The sequence below is a fragment of the Mus pahari genome, chromosome 21 (genome assembly GCF_900095145.1).
Source record: "Mus pahari chromosome 21, PAHARI_EIJ_v1.1, whole genome shotgun sequence".
In the NCBI taxonomy this organism is placed as follows: Eukaryota; Metazoa; Chordata; class Mammalia; order Rodentia; family Muridae; genus Mus; species Mus pahari.
Window position 1 is genome coordinate 23,316,427 of NC_034610.1, and position 22,624 is coordinate 23,339,050.

The 22,624-nt window shown below is 57.0% G+C and overlaps 2 protein-coding genes across 2 annotated transcripts; one reads left to right on the plus strand and one right to left on the minus strand.

The window, feature by feature from the left end:
• The first annotated feature begins 228 nt into the window (after positions 1 to 228).
• Rpl10a (ribosomal protein L10a) lies at positions 229 to 2,932 on the plus strand. The gene is made up of 6 exons (XM_021221279.2): positions 229 to 378; positions 573 to 647; positions 728 to 808; positions 1,133 to 1,281; positions 2,382 to 2,554; positions 2,730 to 2,932. The coding sequence occupies exons 1-6, from the start codon at positions 374 to 376 to the stop codon at positions 2,898 to 2,900; spliced, it is 654 nt and encodes a 217-aa protein (XP_021076938.1). The 5' UTR covers positions 229 to 373; the 3' UTR covers positions 2,901 to 2,932.
• A 463-nt stretch (positions 2,933 to 3,395) lies between these two features.
• Positions 3,396 to 22,452, minus strand: Tead3 (TEA domain transcription factor 3). The gene is made up of 15 exons (XM_029533196.1): positions 22,438 to 22,452; positions 22,078 to 22,282; positions 12,851 to 13,102; positions 11,668 to 11,732; positions 8,238 to 8,300; positions 8,003 to 8,065; positions 7,215 to 7,226; positions 6,633 to 6,770; positions 6,443 to 6,492; positions 6,144 to 6,205; positions 5,599 to 5,744; positions 5,316 to 5,489; positions 4,996 to 5,136; positions 4,746 to 4,898; positions 3,396 to 4,617 (listed from the first exon to the last, which is right to left on the minus strand). Exons 1-15 carry the CDS (start codon positions 22,450 to 22,452, stop codon positions 4,504 to 4,506), a joined length of 1,653 nt encoding a protein of 550 aa, XP_029389056.1. The 3' UTR covers positions 3,396 to 4,503.
• Between the last annotated feature and the right edge of the window lie 172 nt (positions 22,453 to 22,624).

Below are 22,624 nucleotides of genomic sequence, written 5' to 3' on the forward strand. Positions count from 1 at the left end.
CGGCTAGAGAGGGCGCTGCCCAGTGGCTCCGCGGGGCTCATCACCAAATTAGGCGATGAGGGAGACCGGTTCTGCCGGGGACTGTGGAAGTCATGGGGCAGGCAGGAGAGAGAGAGCAGGGAGAAATCCGATCCCAGGGCCGGACTCCGGCCCTAGTCCCAGTGCAGGAGACGGCCCGCTGCTCCTAAAGCGGTTCTCACGGGGCGGCCACGTGGTGGCGCCCCCCAGCGGCCGCCAACTGCAGCGCCTCTCCGGCTCGGCTGAGCGCGGAACGTGCGGCGGAACGAGCAACTCTCGCGAGAACGCGAGCTCTATTTGAGCGCATGCGCAAAGCGCTCTGCCTTCTTTTCCGGTTTCCGCGGCCGCCGCAGCCATGAGGTAGGTCGATATCGGGGCGCTATCCGCCGCCATCCGTGCACCCCGCCGCCCCGCGGACGCCCCGCGGCCCGTCCCGGAGGCTCTCCCGGCGGCTGCCCCGCGTCGCGAGCCTTTCCCCGGCGTGCCGTGGGCCTTGTCACCCGGCCCGGGGTGCAGCATGGCCGGGCCTGAGCGCCTTCGCTTCTCTCCAACAGCAGCAAAGTCTCCCGCGACACCCTGTACGAGGCGGTGCGGGAAGTCCTGCACGGGAACCAGCGCAAGCGCCGCAAGTGAGCGCGGGCCTCCGGGGGCAGGGCGGGCATCCCGGGCACGGCGGGCACCCCGGGCTCACAGCGCCCCTCTCGCTCAGGTTTCTGGAGACGGTGGAGCTGCAGATCAGCCTGAAGAACTACGACCCTCAGAAGGACAAACGTTTCTCGGGCACCGTCAGGTTGGCACCGCTCTAACCCCACCCAGCCCTCAGTGGCCCCGTGTGGCCTGGCCGCGCCCGAGGCGGGCACGGGGTCACTGACGTGCCAGGGTAGTTCAGGAGCCCTGCTGCGGGCAGGCTGGCTGGACGGACCCCCACCCTGGGTCTTAAAACAAGAGGGGAGGCGTGGGGAGGCCTCGGCCGAGCCCGCCGCCTAGCCTGAGAAGCCAGGCTGGTGTTGCCCAGAGCTCCGGGTAAGGCTCGCCGCTCCCCGCCGTGCCTTCGGACCCACCGGGATGTCCAGCGCCGGGCATGACCTGTCCCTCCCCTCCCCCACAAACGCAGGCTTAAGTCCACCCCGCGCCCCAAGTTCTCGGTGTGCGTCCTGGGGGACCAGCAGCACTGCGATGAAGCCAAGGCCGTGGACATCCCCCACATGGACATCGAGGCGCTCAAGAAGCTGAACAAGAACAAGAAGTTGGTCAAGAAGCTGGGTAGGTGGGGCTCACCGGGGTGAACACAACCCTTGACGCCCTGCCCGGGAGTGGCGGCACACGCCGGTTAGAAGATGCCCCACGGCCCCTCTGATGCCCCCCACCCCCCGTGTGTGCAGTTGACCCATAGCCAGCTATTGGTTTGGGTTTCCAGTCTTTTCAGTTAACAACCTATGGAGGTGTCATAAGGGGCTCGACGTGTTAGCCTCCATGGAAGTCCCTGTCTATGCCACAGGTCATGTGCAGGTTGGGTATAGTGGTCCGTCGCCGGTGGGCTCCTTTGTATCCACCATGAGCTAGGCAGTAGTCATGCCTGATTTTACGGATAGGAGATGGTGTCTCGATCTGTTTCTTTAGAATTTGGAGTAATAACTGAGTCTAACTGATGTTGCCAGCCAAGGGTCTAGAAGTGCTCAGGACCGTGCCCTGCCACTGAGTTGTGTCCTTGGGTGTCATGAAGGTTCCCAGGACTGCTTGAGGCTTCTCAGATAGCTGGTCTTGCATTGCCTTTGACAGATTTTTTTTTTTCTGGGTTTCTGAGACAGGGTTTCTCTGTGTAGCCCTGACTGTCCTGGAACTCACTCTGTAGACCAGGCTGGCCTCAAACTCAGAAACCCGCCTGCCTCTGCCTCCTGAGTGCTGGGATTAAAGGCGTGCGCCACCACGCCTGGCACCCTTTGACAGATTTTGAGACAGCTTTTTGCTTAAGATTTTTATTTTATATATATGGGCACCCCAGAAGAGGGCCTCAGATCCATTACAGTTGGCTGTGAGCTGCCGAGTGGGCACTGGGAATTGAATTCAGGACCTCTGGGAGAGCAGCACTGTTGACTGCTGAGCCTTCTCTCCAGTCTATGCCTTGAGACACTTTAAATGCAGGCTTACAGTGAATCCAAGGGGTGGGGGCCAGCACAGCCCCTCGGCTCTACGCAGTACACCAGGGATTGTGGGTCATCCTGGTCCAAGACCTCTGTAAGGACTTGAGGGTGGAGCTACTCAGTGGTCATGGGTCTGAGGAGACAACTTGGTGGCCTTCTCAAAGGGTTGATTGTTTAAAATGCTTTTTTGGCTCAGTCCTGAGTGTCTGCATCTTCTCCTAGCCAAGAAGTACGATGCCTTTTTGGCCTCTGAGTCTCTGATCAAGCAGATCCCACGTATCCTGGGCCCAGGCCTCAACAAGGCTGGCAAGTTCCCCTCCCTGCTGACACACAATGAAAACATGGTGGCCAAAGTGGATGAGGTGAAATCTACCATCAAGTTCCAGATGAAGAAGGTGGGTCTGGGCTGTGTGTGGTGGGGGTGTTCATAGTGGGAGACCAGAAGGAACTGGGTCTGAGTGCCTTCTCCCTGGGCTGAGCCTGGATTGGAAGCCTAGTCACTGGGGGAAAGGGACAGGCCTGCCAAGTACATACAAGCTCAGCCTGGTGACCTTTTCTCTGTCCATGTAGGTGCTGTGTCTGGCTGTTGCTGTCGGCCACGTGAAGATGACAGATGATGAGCTGGTCTACAACATCCATCTGGCTGTCAATTTCTTGGTGTCCTTACTCAAGAAAAACTGGCAAAATGTTCGGGCTTTGTACATCAAGAGCACCATGGGCAAGCCCCAGCGTTTGTACTGAGATGCTCCAATAAATCTCAGTGCTGCCACTCATCCTTGGTCTGCCTATGATTGGGGGCAGGGCATTTGAGGCTGCCCCAAAGCTGGAGGGAAATGTGTAGGGGTCTGCACTGGGTGGTCGGTCACCTGTCTCTCAGGTGGTGGGAGAGGTAGCTCTGAGGTAGAATTGGAGCCTGGCTTTTCTAGGTGAAGTTCCCAAGCTAATTCCCCTGTGGTTACCAGGCCTTAGGGGGACACCCATAGACTGCTCAGTGATGGCTTTAAGAGTTCTTGCCTGCTGCAGCCAGCGTCCAAATAACACCCATCTTGGGCAGGCCCCTCAAAGCCAAGGGGACTTGAGGGCTGAAAGGGAACACAAAACCAGGAGATTTGAGGGCAGGACCTCAATAGGCTCAGCAGGTTAGCCAGTGAATGTGTAAGGTGTCTACTAGTGAAGTACTGAAACTACTCCAGAGGGCGGCATCTAAAGACCTGCATGGTCACCTGGCAGCTAACCCCAGGGCCTCCCAACTTTGCTACAGTAGCTGTCTCTTGAAGTACTAAGGTGAATTCTGCCACAGGTGCATGCCAGTGATGAGGGTGGCAGTCACTAGCGTCCATGTGTCATACCTGTTTTGGACTAGGTATAGGTAGGGTACAAGGTTGCATATGGTACAACTGTCTTGACCCAGAAACAGCTTTTTAATTTTTTTTTTTTTAAAGCAGGAGTCAGGCCTTGAGTGGCCCCTGCCTTGAGCCATTTATGATATAGCCCATCACAGCTGGATTTTAAAAATACACAAAAATATATATATATAATACATGTTATAAAACCTACATGGGGTCTGGAGGTGGCCTGAGCAGTACGCAATGGCGAAGAAGACTCGGGCTGGATGGGGGGCACAGTACTTCATTTGAAACTCATAAATACCCAGGTGGCCTTGGGACCTGGATGTGGAGAAGGCAGAGGCAGCCTCCTGTTGCTGCCGCCTGTGGCGGGTATGCTGGGGGAACAGGAAGTAGAGCCCCAACCAGCTGTACCGGTATACAGCAGAGCCCCTCCCCTGCCTGTGGGCAGCTCTGCTAGGGAGGTAGCTGAACCAGCTCCGCCCACTTCTGTGGGCCTCCATCTTGGCACTCCATCTGGTATGGGATACCCAAACTTGCTGGGTAAGGGGCCTGGGAGCAGACTGGTCCCCAGAAGGTACAAAGTGTGGGCCCTTCTCAGCCTCCCCAACCTGACACCTTGTACCAGGGCCTCCTTGCAAGCTGGCTCTCCCCAGTCTCCTGCAACCCTCACCTGCCCATCACATTCCCCTAGGGGCCAGCAACTACACACTAAGCCCCAAGTGTCCTCCGTGGTACGATTCTGATGTCACTTGAGGCCTGGTGGAGCCCGGTCATCTGTGGCTCAGTGTCCAGGCAAGCCACCCCACCGTGGAGCCCTCTTCTCTCCAGTAAAGCGCAGAACAGTGGCAGGGAGCGTGTGTGCTGGAGCCAGGGAGGCAACCTGGGTCCCAGCCTGAAACCCACGGGTGGCTAGGTCCCCCAACCCACACGGGGAGACCAGGCAGGCAGGTGTGTGGAGGATGTCCGCCTTGCATCCTGTGGAGGTGGAGGGCAGGCTAGTCTTTGACAAGCTTGTAGACATGGTGCTGTGCCCCATGCTCACTGGTGGAGACTTCAAAGACAAAAGCAATGACCAGCAGGGTCTCCTGCGAGTCCCGACTTGTGACCACCTACGGGGCAGAGAGGAAGGGAACAGGACTCAGTAAGGGCGGGGGGGGGGGGGGGGCTGGGCAGACTGCACTCCTCCAGGCTAGCCCGGGGACCCCCGAGCCACAGGACAGCCTCGCCCTCGCCGCACCTGCAGGATGGTGAAGTTCTCCAGCACGCTGTTCATCATGTACTTCTCGGGCAGATGCTTCAGTTTGTGGATGAAGTTGATCATGTACTCGCACATGGGTGAGCGGTGGATGCGGTACACAAAGCGGCCGTTCTCCAGGCGGGCGTACTCCGTCTGCAGAGTGGGGCGGGAAGGAGCGTGACTGCGTGTCGTGTCGTTGACCCGATTGTGCCCGCCACTCACCCCCCACCACCACCAGGCCTCCACTCACCTCCACCTTCTCTACCACCTGCTTGCCAAAGGAGCACACCTTGGTGGAGACGCTGATGGTCATGCTGTCAGCTGAGCTGTATTGCGAGCTGACCCCGTAGAAGGTCCCAGGGCCTTCCTGGATTGTGCTGTTGAGGTCAGCCTGGGGAAGGGTACCGAGTGTCGCAGGGCACTGGTGGTCACGGTCACGTGCTTCCCCCACCGCCACGCCTCCATCCCACCTACCCAGGGGCCTGTGGGTCCCACCCAGGGGCCCACTATTGGGGGCCAACGGGCAGGGAGCTGGGCACGATGCCCATCTTGGGTTAGAAGAGGCCTCACCCAGAACTTGACAAGGAAGAAAGCGTTCGGGGGCCCCTTCTCATAGAGTTCCTTCAGCCCCCCCTTCTTCTCGGGGAACTTGTCGTAGATCTGTCGTACATCCACTGCCTCCAGGGGTGGGTCTGAGAAGGCAGGGTTTGTCTGGCCGATGTGTACAAACAGGTGTTTGCTGTACTGTGGGGAGGGCCGAACCGGGGTCAGCCTGCAGGCCGGAGGACCCCGCTGCTAGGACCCTGAGCTGGATGCTGGATCACGGGCCAGACTCCCACCATCCCCACATTACCGTGTCAGGGTCCCGTTGCACCTCCATGAAGGCAGAATACTCCAGGAGGCGTAGCCGGGAGGAGGCGATGGTGCGGTCCTGCCACGCAGGCGCAGAGGTGGTGGCTGAGGCAGCGGCTGGAGGCAGCGGGGCGAGGGACTCATAACCTAAAACAGTAAGTTCTAACTCATCTGCCCACACGTGCTGGGCAGCAGGATTGGTCTGTAAAACCCAGAACATGGACCAGGGAGCCAAGGAGGCAGCCTGGGTCTCTGCCTGAAACCCAAACCCACGCCCAGGGACACCAGGCGGACAGAATTGTGTGAGAGAGGTCTTCTTGCATCCTAGTGGGTGTCAAGGATACCAAGGAGTTAATCTTGTGTGTTTTACACAGAAACAAAACTACTACCACCTAGATTGGAATTCTGGAAAAATTTTGGCGTCTTTTTCTTTTTCTACACGGAATAGAAACCTCTCAAACCGCTACAGCTGCCACCCACCCCAGTACAAACACATAGATCCCAAACAGAGGTGTCCGGTGCAGGATGGCATGGTGGGACACTTACTGTTGAGCACCGGTGGCAGGGGAGGCTGGATGGGGTAGGCAGGCTGTGCGAAGGGCTTAACGCTGCAGACGATAAAGCAGGTTAGAGGGCTTCACCTGCCTCTCCTGTGCATGCTCACAAGCTAGCCCTCCACTCTGCGGTTTAACTCCGGCGGTACCCAGCTGCATCCCACAGCCCATGGCTACACTCCCCTTCCATTCCCCAAAAGCTATTCACAGTGTGGCAGTCAGCACAGTTTCAGAACTGAGAACCTGGAGTGACCAGAGATTACTGCAGTTCCTCAAATAGGCAATACTTACTCCTGAGAAGGTCCAGGCTGTTGTCCTAGCAGAGGGGGGCTGCTCCAGAACTGTGGGCAGAGCTAGGGCCTCAGTACCCAGAAACTCTAGCCACACCCCAGCCCAGCCCCCAGACTCCAGCCCAGCCCCTCTCAACCCCAGCCCAGCTCTGCTTCCCCCAGCCCCCAGCCCAGCCCAGCCCCAGCCTTACCCTTGAGGAGGAGGAGAAGACAGCCTGGGGGAGGGGGGAGGGTGGGCTGAACTTGTTCTGTAGAACGCTGGCAGAGACGATTTGGGCAGACGACATGGACGCCATGCTCTGGAGAGCCTTGTCCTTGGAGACTTGGTCCTGGGGGCAGTGGTCATGTCAGGCCTGGGCCAGGCCCTTCAGGTAGGAATTCTAGCTTTTGTCTGCCCTCTGTCTCCTGGTGTCTGTCTCCTTTCTGGGCACAGCCCACAGTATGCAATACCGTTTGACCGGTTTATCCTATGCCCCAGCACATTGGTCCCTTGCAAACTGGTTCTGGGATTCCCCTTATATACTGAAAGGCTGGATGCCCCGGTCCTTCGATGACTCCAGCAGAGGATCCCACACGGACACTGAGTGCTCCTCCCAGACGCTCACAATTACCCGTGACATTTTCTATGTAACCAGACGCTTCCTTCACAGTTTAGGGGCTTTGGTCTGGTTGCTATGCTGAGCGGACTATACTGAAGGTGAGAAGCACATCTGCTCTGGTGAGCACTCCACCCCAGCTCTCAAGCCCCTCCCCAGGGGTGCTGGGTCACTTACCAGGTTCATAGCCTGTGAAGGAGAAAGGGACAGACATTAGAAGATACACCTGAGGGCTCTGTGGGGGAGGGGACACCCCCACCTTGTGCTCTGGCTGTCAGTTTCCAAGGAAGCCAAGAGGCTGCCTGCTGGGGGCCGGGGGCCCTCCCCACCCCGAAAGGGAGTGCCTGCTAGCCAGGGGGTGCCCTGGCAAGATGACAATGAAGAAGAAAAAGGGATCATGGGTCTGGGTGTCTATCCTAGAAGTGAGCCCCAAAGGCTTGGGAGACCCGGAGGCTGGGAAAACAGGGGGTCAGGCCAGGAACCCCAGACTGGAGTTTTCAGCCTGGTAACTGTCATTCCCCCACCCCTGATCCCCACTGAGCTGCCAGCCATCACCCTTCATGTCCTCCCTCAAGCCCCCAAGGCCATTAGCAAGCAACGGTCAGGAGAAAAGAGCAAGGGAGAGTACAGGAGAGAGGCAGGCTCGAGTAGTCCTCAGAGGCTGGCTACCAGCGTGTCCAGGCCCCAGGGGCGGTGGCCTGTGAAGACTTTTGGGGCTGGTTGCTCGTTTGCTTGCTCGCGTTCTGAGACAAGAGTCTCACTGTGTAGCCCTGACTGTCCTGGAACTCAGATCTGCCTGCTTCCGTCTGAGTGCTGGGGTTAAGGTGCCACCACAGTGGGCACCTGGGAGCCTTTTGAACTTACTGCTGTCACTTGTGTGTCTCAGACCCTCTCAGTTCCTCGGCCCTGGTCTGGGCCCAGAAGGAAGCTGGGCAGGGCTAGGCCAAGAGCCAGGGGGCCCATACCTTCAGCTTGGACTGAATCTCCCGAGATTTCCTCCTGGCTAGAACCTGCAAGTGACTACAGACCTGTAGGGAAAGAGAGAGGAGCGGAGGACAGGAGAGAGACGGAGGGCAGAGTTCAGGCCAGAGAGAGGTCCGGTGGGCTGGAGAGCCGACTGAGGCAGAGGCCCGCAGTGTGCAGAACAGGCAGACAAGGTCCAGGAAAGGGGCCAGAGGCCCTGCTAAGCACCCAACGTACCTTAATGCCAACCTGGTATTCCCGAACCTTCTTCCGAGCTAGAACCTGTATGTGGCTGGACACCTAGAAGGTGCCCCATGCCCCGCCACAAAGGAAAACACAGAGGGTGAGGAGCCACAGCCAGGACAGTCAGGGCAGAAGGAGTGCCCCAGCCCTCATCTCTGGTGGACTAGGGTTGATGGGAGAACTTGGCATCTCAGTGGGCACATGCCTCTTGGTACTTGGTATTGTCAATTGTTTCTTCTTGGTCTTAAATTAACCCACAGTGGTCCCAAGAGCCACCATGCACCACCACAGTGTTGGTTGTTCACCCCACTGTGAACCCCAGCCCACGATCTGCCAGTCAAGCTCTATGCTCAGGCGAGGGCTGTACCTGACCCAAAGGAAGTGGGTCTTCCCCTCATGGGAATCCTCACCTCTGTAGACACCACACAGGCTGGACGTGGCTCTGTGGCTCTTCCCAGCATTCGATGAAGCCACAGCCTCTTGGGTTTTTTTTTTGTTTTGTTTTGTTTTGTTTTGTTTTTAATTTGAGACAGGGTTTCACTATGTAGCTCTGGCTGTCCTAGAATGCACTATGTAGACCAAGCTGTCCTTGAACTCACAGAAATCCTCCTGCCTCTGCCTCCCCTGTGCTGGGATTAAAGGCTGGCCACAGCTTCTGTCAAAGATCTTTTCTCTCTGCAGTGTTTCCCTCTGTTTCTCCATCAGCTTCTTCTATACCCGGCAGGCACGCCTTTCCATGAACAGAGTTATGCACACAGTAGGCACTTTATGCACACAGTAGGTACTTTTATTTGAAGGCTTTTCTTTCCTAGCAACCTGCTCCTTGAAAGCTCCCAAGACTAAAGGTGAGCTAGTCCCAGGCCAACAGTGCCCAGACTGTACAACAGCCCTTGGTGAGGTCCAGAAGCAGAGCATAAACCATCAAGGCCGCTCTGTGGTCCATATTGGCAGCTGCTGCGGGCTTCCTTCAAAAGTTTTTTATTGCCATAAAGAAAGTGCTCTTTGGAACCCCAGTCATGCCCCCAGCTGGTGCTCCTCCTGCAGGCCCCTGGAGTCCCAGCTGACGTTTACTCTTGTCCGGGGAAGTACTGATGGCGTTCCCCAAGCTTCATACGCCCAACTCATTTGATCTTTGCAGCAACCCTCTAACTTACAGATGACCTAATCAAAGCCCAGAGAGGCTCAGTCATGTATCCAGGGTCACACAGCCAGATGCAGAGCTAGCACGAAAACCCAGGCCATGTGACCCTGGGGACCACTGGCTTCCTCACCAAGCTATTCTCCCAGAATTCCTCACATCCTTAGCACTTGGCGCCACCTCCTTGGGGCCAGCTCTAACATCTGGAAGCAGGGGCTCACTCCCCCAACCTAATATTTGACCGGCTGATTAATAAGAAGTCACTGTGCCAGGCACAGTAGCATACACCTTTGACCCTGGCACTTGGGAGGTAGGGGCAGGCAGAGGCTGGCCAACTTGGGCTACATAGTTCAATCAGAGGGAGTCCCACTGCTTCAGGTGACAGGAGACATGGGCACTGGTCCCCAGATGGCTGTGTTGCCCTGAATGGACAGTCTAGCCAGGAGTAGATGCAAGTGGGGTCAGAAAAGGCAGGGTGTATGCCCAACCTTTGGCCAGCTTGGTTTGCTTCAGAGTCTGAACTTACAGACCTCCAGCCCTTCCCGGGCTAACCGGGTTCCCAAGAATATGGGTGTGGCAGTAATGGCAGCAGATGCACTTACTGCTTTAGGTGTTCCTGTATCTCCAAATTCACAGCTGCAAGGAGCCAAGGCTGGGGAATAAACTTAGCCTCAGGTAGCACAGACTATCGGAACCTCAGAGTCTCTGTTGCCCAGGGTCAGGGAGGGATCAGATGGAGCCCCAAACCCATGGGACACTTTGAGTGTGTCCCATGACACAGTGTTGGGGTTACAGGCATCTGCCACTCCACGATGTGTGCAGGAAGCCTGCTGTATTGAAGACCCAAGGGGTGTCTCTGAGTTTGTCATAGGAACTCATTCAGGGCCCAGGGCAGGCATCACTAAATGCCCACACTAGGCAAGGAGCCTAGAGCCCCCTTAAGGACTGAGGTTAGGGACAAGTGGGGCTTGTCTAGGTACAGCCAGCACTCTAGGGGAAGGGGGGTGTGGAGTTTGAGTCCCAACCCCTCAAAGGGCTAGGGGTTGAGTTGACATCTCCCCTAGGTACCCCAGATCTAATTCATCCAACGAGCCCCCCTCTGCCTGGTCTCCCACAGCTGCTGGCCTTCCCAGGAATGAGGCCGTCATGTTTGTTAGCCTCTATTCTACCCCTGTGAAGGTAGTCTCTGCCTCTGCCTCCTGGCTGGCCTCCCAGATTCACTGTCCTGACAGCTGCAGGGCCCCACCCCCACCACTGCCTCCACTCCTTGACCGTCCCCCACCAAGGCTCCCTCCCTTTCTCCTGGTTCATCCTGTTAGGTGTAGGGGCTGATATTGACTCCTCCCCCGCCTCACACAGTGACACAATATGGAGGTCACTAAACTCCCCTTTCCCAGTTTCTTAGTTTTATGTCATTTGGGAAGGGAGCCTGCTTGAGAAAATGCCTTCCCAAGTCTGGCCTGTGGACAAGCCTGTGGCTCACTTCCTTGATTGATGCAGGAGAGTCTAGCCCTCTCTGGACAGTGCTGTCCCTGGGAAAGTCTGTAAGAAGGTAGCAGGGGGCTGGAGAGATGGCTCAGTGGTTAAGAGCACTGGCTGTTCTTCCAAAGGTCAGGAGTTCAATTCCCAGCAACCACTTGGTGGCTCACAACCATCTGTAATGGGATCTGATGCCCCCTTGTGGGTATCAAGGACAGTGTACTCATATACATAAAATAAATAAATCTTAAAAAGAAAAAAAAAAAAAAAAAAGGCATCAGGCAGCAATCCTGCTGCAGCTCCCGCCTCCTGGTTCCTGACTTCCCTCAGTGGTGGACAGAGGTAAAACAGACCCTTCCCTTCCCAAGGTGCTTTTGGTCACAGCTGTTGATCACAGACACAGAAAAGCCTACGTCATGTGAGAAGGATATAAAGGGCGGGCTCTGAGCGGCCCTATGGTCACAGGCAGGCGGAATGGTGTGAACGCCATCACTCGGCAGTTTTCTGGTGTATGCTGACACAAGTGGGTACTGTGGGGGTTGCTACCCTGCCTGATCTACTAAACCCCCACTTGGCATGGCCCCTCCCTGGTTAACTCCCACACCTTCCGAAGGAGGTTCTGACACCCTTCCTCCAGGCCAACCTCCAGCAGGGCTTCGGCTGTTTTACTACCCAGCCCAACTAGGCAAACACCCATCTTTCTGACCTATGAGCAGGCCCTGTGAACTAAACCCTGCTTCCTACACCCAATGTATCCATCCGGGTGTCCACTGGTGGCGTGGCAGGGGACCAGGGCCATCTCTCTACCTGTTTTCTCGTCCTGGTTTTTCCAGTCCTCAGCTTGATGTAGCGGGCAATCAGCTCATTTCGACCTGGTCAGGGAAACAGAGCCGGTGAGGACTGAGGGAGAGGGTAGAACCCGGGGCTGGGCACACCTACTCAGAGCTCCCCGCAGGCACACTGACTCCAGGAGTTGGTGGAGGGCATGGCCTACAGAAAAAGCCTTGACAGGCTTCCTGCGTCGCAAGGCCCAGAGGGGAGGGTTTGAATGGGTCTCAGCCCACGTCCTCTATCTGTAAGCTGTTCTGTCTGGTTTCATCCCGATCATGGGGGACCCGGAATAAGTTCTCTGACCCTTCTCTGGTGAAGTAAGGCAGGGGACCTCTGATATGTCTCTTATACTGACAGCTTGGGTCAAGGTGTATCACTGGGTCCTTGTGCCAGTGACCCTACGGCATTGCCCAGTCGTCTCTGAGTCTGGGGGAGAGACCCTGCACAACCCCAGAGACCATCTTGGGGAGTAGGCTACACAATGTGGGGGCCGTCTAGACATACCACAGGGTGTATGTCAGCATCCAGGGTGTGTGCTCAGCCCCCCAACCTCTTGGCCTCCCCAGAACTGCCACATTCCCCAAATTCCTCTGCGATGACAGAACAGGCCCCACCACTCCTCCCTGCCTGCCAACCCCTTGTCTAAAAATACCCCGTGGGGCTGCCCTCCTATTGGTGAGGGTGCAGTGTGGGCAGGCGGCCCCACCCAGTGGAGTACCCCAGAACATCTTCCTGCCCCAAGAGTGGAGTTTTTCAAGCATCAAGGATTGGCCTGTCCAGACAGTGGGACCCCAATCTCCCTATGATATCCCCCCCAGTCCTGGGCTCTGGGAGTTGGAGTCTGGGGCTGCCTCACTAGGCCACAGACTCCTGACAGAGGCTCACTGGACTGACCCAGTTTTCCTGGCCCCCTGAGTCACCCCGAAACCTCCAGCCGGCAGGGCTGGGGAGAGGCGGGGCGCGTGTGGGCTGTGGCAGGCCTGTTTGCGAGGTGCAGTTGGAGGAGGCCCCAGACACACGCAGCCCAAGCCTGCCGGCCCGGACTCGCCCGCTGGGCAAGTCGCCAGGGCTCCCCCAACCAACAGGTCTGGCAAGGGACAGAGAGCAGGGGGTGGAGCCAGCGGGCGGGGCCACGCCTACCTCGGCCAGCCGCACTCACCGTACATCTTGCCCTCATCTGACAGGATGATCTTGCGCCGGCCACAAGGCGGGTAGATGGCCAGGGCCTCCTGAAAGCTCTGCTCGATGTCCGGGCTCCACACTCCCTCGGCATCGTTGTCCAGCCCCTTGTCCAGGCCTTCGGACCCATCTTCCCGGGCCTCCCCGGGGCTGCTGTTGGCGGTCCAGCTGTTGGACGCTATTGTGCTGGTTGCTTTGGGCTCTGGGCCTGAGCCCCCTGGATGGCCTGAGCCTAGACAAGCAGATGCCAAGGGTTAGGGCAGGCTTTTCCCACCCACCCCAGCGGCCACGGGTAGGTGCTCCAGGTTGGATGCTGTGACCTTGCAGGAGTTAGTTTGCCTCTCTGAGCATGGGGTCCTATAAACAGTCAGTGGAAGGCGGCACAGGCTAGAGAGACAGTTAGAGTGGAGGGAGGGTCTCAGTCCCATTCCCAGTACTCATGTGCAGCTAACACCTGCCTGTCCCTCCAGACCCAGGGACCCACATGCCACACATACACAAAATTAAAACTGCAAATCTATTTTAAAACCAAAAAGGGTCTCCTTGAGTTATGAAGATTAAAAGGCTAGGCTGGAAACCCTGAAACAGTAATATTAGCTGGGTGTGGGCATGTGCCCTTTAATCCCAGCACTTGGAAAGCTGAGGCAGGAGGATCAGTAGGTTAGCCTCCTCTACTACACAGCTCATCTGGGGCCAGCCTGGGCTACATAATACCTATGTCCTTCTTGTCCCTCTCCCACCCAGGGGTCACACCGTGGCAGGCAAGAACAACTCCTGGAAGCTGTCCTCTGACCTCCACACACAGGCACAGACAGCACACAGGGATAAATAATTGTAATAAAATGGTAAAGGGCTGGGAAGATGGCTCAGTGATTAAGAGTCTTGGCTGGGGCTGGAGAGATGGCTCAGCGGTTAAGAGCACTGACTATTCTTCCAAAGATCCTGAGTTCAATTCCCAGCAACCACATGGTGGCTCACAACCATCTGTAATGGGATCTGATGCCCTCTTCTGATGTGTCTGAAGACAGCTATAGTGTACTCATTAAAATAAATAAATCTTTAAAAAAAAAAAAAAAAAAAAAAAGAGTCTTGGCTGTTCTTCCAGAGGACCCAGGTTCAATTCCCAGCACACATGGGGCAGCTCACAACTTTAACGGCAGTTCCAGGGCATCTGACACCCTCTCACGGACATACATGCAGGCAAAACACCCACCCACTTCTCATGAGATAAAAATAAATTAAAAGGGTAAAAGGGAAAAGATCCCCTTGATCTCACCAACCATAACAATACATATGAGCAGGTGCTGCACAACTGGGAGCCCGAGGCAGGAGGATTGCTAGTGTTGAGCCAGGCATGGTGTTTGCCTGTAACCCAGTTTTGGGTGGCTGACTGACTACAAAGTTCAAAGTTCAATCTGGACTGCCCAGGGAGACCCTGACTCAAAACACAAATAACCTTTTGAAACACTGGGCAGGGAGGCAGAAACTTGTAACTTCAGCACTTGGGAGGCTGTGGCAGGAGTTCAAGGTCATGCTCAGCTGTGTCCAGCCTGGGCTATGTGAGGGTCCAGCTTGGGCTATGTGAGGGACACACACACACACACACACACAGACATACACGGTACCTGCATATCTGCTCAGTTCCTACACAGGCAGACATGGAGGATGCTAATTCATAACAAGAAAGTTGAGGCTTCCCAAGCAGTCTCTGAAGAGGAATGTCAGGCAAGGACTGGTCTGTCTGTAGCCTTCAGGGGGAGGGGGAAGGACTCTAGCCACGGTCCTCACTACCGACTCCCACCAGCATTAGAGCAGCCCTGATCCGAGATGAGACTGTTCTGACCTACCCCACAGAGGACCTCATCATGGGCCAGGCAATGTCATGGGAGTGGCCAGGACACAGACTGTGCGAGACAGCTAGGAGGTGTAGCCAGCAACCTGGCTCTCCACATGTCTGGCCTCCATCCACTTCCTGTTCCCATGCCCCCTCAGCCCCACACCAGCCCATAAAACATCCACCCACAGCTCTGTCCTGGCCCACATGACAGATGGGTCAAGGCTCCAGGAATAGGGGTGGGCACCCTTTCTATCCCTTGTACCTCAGCAACCCCAGAACACTGGAACCTGAAGTCAGAGTTCTTGGGGCCTCCAGACCTTAATAAGCTTTGCTCTGGGGCAGCAAGAATGCAGTGCCTGCCAGCGTGGTGGCTCACACCTCTAATCCAGCACTCAGGAGGCAGAGGTAGGCAGACTTCCAAATTTGAGGCTAGCCTGGTCTACAGAGCGAGTTCCAGGACAGCCATATCTGTGTTAGAGATAGTCTCTCTCTCTGTAGCCCAAGCTGGCCATCCCCCTGCCTTGGCCTCCCAGGTGGTAGGCTATCAGGCATATGTAAGCAATTACAGGTAGCTCTGAATATCAGGTTTAGACTTAATATTTCCAACAGTAGCATCTATGCTAGGCAAGGTTTGGGAATTTTATACAGTGACTCATAAATGCTACTTATTATTAATGCTACTTTGTACACAAGACTAACCAAGGAACAGAGAGGTTAAACAATGTATCCAGAGATACACAGTGAGATGATATAGCTAGGTTTTGAACAGTTACTGGCTACTGGCAGAGATGGTGGCCAGGGCTGGGGGGCGGGGGGTGAGGAGAAGAGAGGCCCTTGCTGGAGACAAGAAAACAAAAAGCCATCAAAACCCACCACCTGACTAGAAAAAGGAGGTCCAGGCCATGAAGTCCCCTCAGTTCAAGTGGCTGCAACAACTTCAAAGGTCCTACAACACTGCACAAGGCCAGCTTTTCCAGTGGTGTTAGATCTAAGACCTCTAAGACCTCAGTGGCCAGTGGGCAGCAAGGGTCAGATGTCCCTGCCAGGAGCCTGTCCCTCACCCCAGGACCTGTCTAGGGCTCTAACCCCTCTCCTCTGCTTACAGGGGAAACAGGGCAAGATGCTAACGGGGGAGGGGACATTGGAGGAGCAGCTGAAGGTCTTAGCCTCTTCAGATATCAGGCTGATGCTAATGGGGCTGTCAGACCAGCTAGAAGGGTCAGAGGACCCACCCAGAGATAGGAACCTTCAGCCTGGGCCTTCAGCCTCCAGTGGAACAGCCAGGCTCAGTGAGAGGAAGCCCTGGTAGCCTGACTTCTGAAGAAATTTTCTGGCCTCCCCCAAGTCTCTGAATGCTCCCCCTCATCCAGGCCATGCCCCCCTCCTGGGTGATGTCAGTCCTGCCCCGCCCCCGAGGGAACGTGTGGCCAAATATGGCGAACAGAGCAGCCTGGGGGCCGGGACAGACTGGGGGATGGGGCAGCCCCTGGCTGGGATCTTGGATAGAGAGCTGGGGAGGGGAAAAGGCATGGGGGGGGAGATGTCAAGGAGTAGGGACCCTAATATACACACCCTACGAGGCTCCTGGGCACCTGCAGGGCAGGCCTGACATGGCTCTAGGGACACACTTTTGGAGGGCAGAGTGTCCAGACAGATGACATAAATGGTACCCCCTCCCCATAAATCAGCTTCACATGCCTACAAGGCTCTTGGCCACCCAGCAAATGCTGTGGTCAGAGGTCTCCTCTGCCAACATCATTCCAAGTGGACGTCCTTCAGGAGGGGGTGGGAGACTACTGGACTGATTGCAGCTGCCCTCGGGGTGGGTGAAACCAGTGGCTAAGTGTGGGTACTCACCTCCCAAACCCTGGGACCACATGAGAGACAGGAGGTTGAGTCTCAAAGGGCTGACTTACTTGGGCAGGTTAGTCCCCAAAAGACAACCTCCAGCTGGAGGCTCTGAGAGGAACAGAGGACCAGGAAATGGAGGGGCAGATGGACCCAGGTAGATGGAAGGGAGTGGAGGGTCCCAGAAGAGTCACCTAGCAGGAGCCAAACAAGAAGAGTGAACTGCGTGCAGAGAGAGCGCAGACAGAAACCAGCAAGTGCCAGACAGCCCACTCGCCATCCAGACAGGCAGGCCCACTGAGGGACTCCCATCTGGGGCAGGAGGAGGGAGAAGAGCAACCCGTCCACACCCAGCGAAGACCCAGGGATGGGCCCACCCGCACCCAAGTGAAGAGGCTAGGAGGTGGGACCCGTTGGGACACCTCAGGAGGAAGTGAGGACTGGAAGGTAGATCAGAGCAAAGACTGACCAGGGAGGAGGAGGAGAGAGGCGGGAGGGGAGGGGAGGCCTGGCTCAGCTCCTCCTCCCACAGACCCTCTTCCCCCATGCTCAAGTTTTCCGAATTTAGTCTTTCTCCTCACCCTTAGACGCAGATCAGTCACACCTGCCTCCTCCCCTGTCCCAGACCCTCAGCCTGGGGATCAACGATGAGGAAGGGGGCCAGGAGGCCCAATGGAGATAAGGGGCCCTGGCCGCCCACTCCCAGCCCCGGGGCCAGATCTGCGGGCAGAACTGGCCAGACAGCTCTGAGTGGAGACCAGAGCTGGGTGGGTGCCAAGGCCCTGGCCCTCCAGACCACCAGTGCATTGGCTCCCTCCGAAGAGGGAAAGCCAAGCTTAAGCGAAGGCTCCCCTAGAGCTGGTGTCCTGGTGGGGGCACAGCAGAAAGGAGTCACACTGTCAGGTGGCACTTCGCTGTTTCCCAGGAGTACAGAGGTTGAGCCAGGCCCTGCAGCCAGCAACTACCTACCCTCCAGAGACCCCGGTCCCCAAATGCTCCACTAACTGGAGCTGTAACCCAACGTGGGCAAATCAGTGGATCCCGAAGCGCTCCACCGAGGGCTGGGCTGGGAAGGGCGCGCTGGGCCTTCCCATCCCCCCTAGCCTTGCTTCCCTGCACCCCACCCCCACTGCAGCCAGCTGTTCTCCAGCTGCCAGAGGCTCCCACCCTACAAGTGGCCAAGCTCTGGTTGGAACCAGAATGGGCATGGAGAGGGGGTGGGGATGCTCTGTCTCCCCCACCTCCAGTCAAGGACCCAGGAAGGACCTGCCAGGTACTACACCCTGCCATGCTGGGGAGGGAGGACCCTCTCCCTTTCTCCACAGGACGGGAGTAACTTCCAGACCCACTGGAGAAGGCAGGCGGGGCCTCCCGGTTCCAGCTTACTAATGTGCTTCCAATTTTGAGAGTCATGGTTCCCATCTCTCTCTCCCCCACTTCCAGGAGTCCCAGCCAGGAACAGCCCCCTCCTCAGAGCCCCCAGGCCTCCTGCTGACCCGTCCCGGAACAGAACACCTTCCAACCCCTCTCCAGGGTCTCCAATAGAGGGAACCTCAGAGATCCAGCAGGGACAGCCTGGGGGACGGGAGTCCCACAAAGCTCTGTTAAAGCTCGGAGTGTCTGCCTAGCTGCCCCGGGTTATCTATCCACTGGGCAGCCAGCAGTACAAGATGCCACTGGAGGTCAGCATCCTTTATAAGCACACAGGCCTCCTTCCACCTTGCCTTCCCTTCCTCTCTCACAGGAGACAGCAACCATAGTAAGGTGTAGCCTCCCGTGTGTGTGTGTGTGTGTGTGTGTGTGTGTGTGTACAGACACATTCACATGTATTCATAGGCAGTTATTACTTACTTATCCATGTATGTGTGCGAACTGACAGGCCACTGTGCACGTGTGGAGGTCAGAGGTCAATGGTAGAAGCCCTCTCCTTCCACCACATAGGTCCTGGAGGTCAAACTCAGGTTGTTAGACTTGGCAATAAGCCCCTGTCCGCTGAGCCACCACCCTTTTCTGAGAGGAGGCTCTTCACTCTCCTATCCCAGGCTACCCTGGAACTTAGGGTACACTCAGGTGTTGGTGTTCACAACTTCAAGGAAAAACTCAAATTAGGGTTATGTGAACTATAACATAAATTTGTCATTTTAACTACTTGTTTTTCTTACTGGGTTTTGATATAAGGTCTCACTTTGTAGCTCTCGCTGGCCTTGAACTCACCATCCACACACCCCAGCCTCTTATGTGTTAGGAATTGCAAATGTGAACAAAAAGAAAATTCATATTGTGGGAAAAACAAAAAAATCATAAATAACATAACATCTACCATGCCCCCCCCCCCACACACACAGCATCTTTAAAAAATTTTTTTGAGACAAACTCTCTCTGTGTATCCCTGGCTGTCCTGGAACTTGCTCGGTAGAACAGGCTGGCCTCTCAAGAGGACAGAGGTGCGCCTGCCTCTGCTTCTGAAAGCACGTACCACCACACCCAGATGGGCAGCACCTTTCCAAGGTCTTCCAGATAGATGGCACATGCACTGGTGTCACAGGCCCCCACACCCTGTGTAGCAGAGCCCCGAGGATGTCACCCACACAAGCTGAGGCAGTGACCACCCACGGAGTTGGTCTCAGTCACACCCCAGTTTCTCACACACTCCATCCTCCTGGCTCTCCCAGGCTGTCTCACAGGATACAGGCTGTGTCCATTGCATCCGGCTCCTCTGTGCCCTCGTACGCATCCGTGGTGGCGGAGGATCCTGTCGTTGCACTCACGTGCAGTGTCACGAACAGTCACACAGACAAACCCAAAGCCACCTCACGAGTCATTTCACAACCAACAACAGAAGTGGCCACGCCATGGTATGACAGGTCACACGGAACGCCCCTCAAGTAGAATCATAGCACCATGGTCCCTCACACAGCCGGTGTACCCAAAGACACACAAATTTTCTCCACAATTACCCTAGTGTGGTACCCAATACTGGAATACCATTTGTGTGCATGCGCGTGTGTACACACACACACACACACACACACACACACACAGAGGCATCTCCACCCCCCATCCAACTTACACACCAGATTCTCACAGGCTCTCTTTCCACCACGTGGGTCCTGAACATCCCACTCCTAGCTTGACAACAAGCAATCTTACCTCCCTGTCTCTCCCCACAGCCAGCCAGCCCAAGGTCTCAGTTTCTCACATGACCACAGCGATGGAGGACGTGGCTCTCACACACATCGCCCGCTTTCCCCACTTGTGGTTCCAGAGACTATACCTGGGTCCTTTCCCACACAGATCCCTTGCACAGTGTGACCCACACAGATAACCCCCATGGTCCTCGACTATCCTCAAATCCAGTCACACCAGCAGCTGTGCTGGTTTCCGTCTATCACTTCCTGTCTTTTCAGGCCTGGCAGGGAGTCCAGGAAACAATCAACACTCTAGGAAACCCCAAGGGCTGAGGCTCTGGGGACCGGAGGGGCTGGAGCAAGCAGAGCACAGGCCGGCAGTGACCCTCCTGGGAACCCCAGAACGCTGTGACAGTCAGGCCTTCCCTCTACAGCTCCTCCAGCAGGAGTCCACCCTCCAAACCTCAGCTCCTCCGGATCCACTCAGGACAGGACTGGTGGCTTCTGTTCCAGCAAAAGCTCCTATGTGGAACTGTAGGGGGCCTTGAAAGGCTCGAGGTGACCTCTGAACCCCACTTACAAGGGAAAGCACCCCAACTCCACACACAGCCTCCTCCCAACTTCCCCGCACTGTCCGGGGCCACCCACCCAGCCCTCTACACCCCTCTGGGTTCAGCTTCCATGATGGGCAGAGACCGAAGGCAAACAGAAGGACTAGCCTCTGGGATGAGGGACCAGGCACCTGAGGAGCCACCAATACAGCTGGCAGCAAACCAGAGACCCCAGAGACCCGGCTCCTGCCCGAGTGGAGCTATCTCTTTATGTGTATTTCTTTTCTCCCATCAGCAGAACGAGTCAGGGTGTAAAAATTCACTGATAGTGGATGAAAGACACTGGGTAGACACACACCTGCGTGTGTGTGTGTGTGTGTGTGTGTGTGTGTGTGTGTGTGTGTGTGCACACTCAAAAGATTTCCTGCCAACCACTGACCATTCGGTTCACCAAAGTGCTAATTAGCATTAATTACAGTTCCCTCCCTGGAGGTGGGGAAGGCCTGGCTTCCAGCCCCTCCCTGAGGAGGGGGTAATTCAGTCTCCAGTCCACCCTCACCCTTCCCAGGAAGGAAGAAAAAGCTTGTCAGACAACGGGGAAGACCAGAGTGGGAAGGGAAGACCGATGCTCGCAATCGCTTTAACAAGTGTCAGGTGTGGAGAAGGAGGTCCGGGGTCTAGGAAGGGCAGAGGCATAGTCTCCTTATGATTTCAACTAATAGCTGCTTTCCCTCCTGGCAGCATCCCCCAGCTGGTTGTGTGTGTAGGGGTGTCCCAGACCCCAGCACTGAGGCGGAACCCTGTGTGTACAGATCCAGGCTACGAGAATTCGAATACACGGAGCCACCATGGACACTAGCCCCTCAAAGCTGTGTCCAGCCCCCACCGCCATCCTCCGGGCTGGGCTACAAGTCCAGGCCTGACTTGGTTCTGCCCTTACCTGGAGAGAGCTCGAAATACAGAGGGACATAGGTCTCGAGAAGCCCGGCCGTAGGCTTCTTTCGTGCCCCCTTGCTCTTTAAGAACCTAAGCCCTCAATCAGGGCCCCTGTTGGGGGGGGGGGCGGTAGAGTAGGGGCTTCAGTGACACTGCCCGAGGGCCTGCTGGGGCTAGAAAACAGACCCACATCAGCGCTCCGGCCTCCCTTCCCAGGCAGGAATAAAGACGTGACAGACAATGGAGAGGACCCGAGTGGGAAGGGAAGCCCTGCCGCCCACAAATTGCCTTAACAAGTTCTCCGGAGAAGTGCGGGGAAGGCCCCAAATCCAGCCGCGTCCCGAGCAAAGCTCCTGGAGCAAGGAGCTGGGACTCGCCCCGACTCGGGCGGCAGAACTAGAGGGGACAGGCGTCCCCCCACGCCCTTGGGTGCGCACACGCTCCAGGCTCACACTGTGACTTCCAGACACCCGGACCGGGTCCCAGCGCAGCCGCGAGCAGCGCGCACACCGGCGCGCCCTGGCTAAGGCCTGCGTGGAGCCCGGGGCCCGCGGGCTCTCGGAGTCCAAAGGGCGCCCCGGATACGAGTCCCGGCGGCAGGCCCTCCAAGCCCGCGGCTCCGGGCGCACACCCCGGCACACGGCGGGGCCAGGCCCGGACACCCGGGACACTCCGGGCTTCCCAGCCTCCGGGTCGCGGGGGGGGGGGTGAGGGTGGGCGGGGCTTCCCGGAGAGCGTCTCCCCCCTTCCCTCCAAAGTTCCCGGCACCCAGGTCCTGGGCTCCGGCGCGGGCTGGACAATAGTTCAGAACCCCCAGAGTGTCCCGGGTCCCCGCCATCCAGAAGCCACCCGAGCAGAGCAGTCACCTCTGCGCGCGAGGCCTCCGAGTTGCATTCCCCGGGCTTACCTGCTCCGAGCTCCGGGGGGCGCTCCGCCGGGCCACTCCGCCGGGCCCGAGGGAGTAGTGAGGGGGGCCGGGAAGGGGGGTCGTGGGCAGGGGGATGGCCGGAATGTACGGAATGAGCCCGGCCGGAGCGGGAGGTGCTGGGCGCGGAGGAGGGAGCGAGCGGGACGGAAAGTTTGTGTTGAGGGAGCCGGGCGGGGGGTGGGGGCTGCGGGCGGGAGGGGCGGGGCCGGTGGGCGGGGCCAGTGGCAGGCGGGCCCACGGGTGGGCGGTGCTATTTGGGAGGAGTGGTCTAAGGCGGCCGGGGCCTGCTGTCTCTCTAACCACCCAGCCCCAAGAACGCCCGTCGCTGCGGATTCTCACTCTCGCGCACCCCATTTCTCGCTCGTCATCTCAGAGTCCCCACCTCCCCTACACAACTCCCTTGTGGGTACTCCGCTGAATTTAGAGGGATCAGGCCTGGGGCGGAGCCAAGAAGAGAGCTCTGCCCCCTGGGTTGGACTCCCGGAGGTGTTTAGGGTCCTGGGGAGCCGCGTCCCCCGCATCCAAG

Coding starts and splice junctions, on each gene's coding strand:
- Rpl10a (XM_021221279.2), top strand. Junction 648..727: donor AACCAGCGCAAGCGCCGCAA/GTGAGCGCGGGC, acceptor CCTCTCGCTCAG/GTTTCTGGAGACGGTGGAGC. Junction 2,555..2,729: donor TCAAGTTCCAGATGAAGAAG/GTGGGTCTGGGC, acceptor CTGTCCATGTAG/GTGCTGTGTCTGGCTGTTGC.
- Tead3 (XM_029533196.1), bottom strand. Junction 11,733..12,850: donor AGATGAGGGCAAGATGTACG/GTGAGTGCGGCT, acceptor TTCCCTGACCAG/GTCGAAATGAGCTGATTGCC. Junction 4,618..4,745: donor AGAACTTCACCATCCTGCAG/GTGCGGCGAGGG, acceptor TCTGCCCCGTAG/GTGGTCACAAGTCGGGACTC.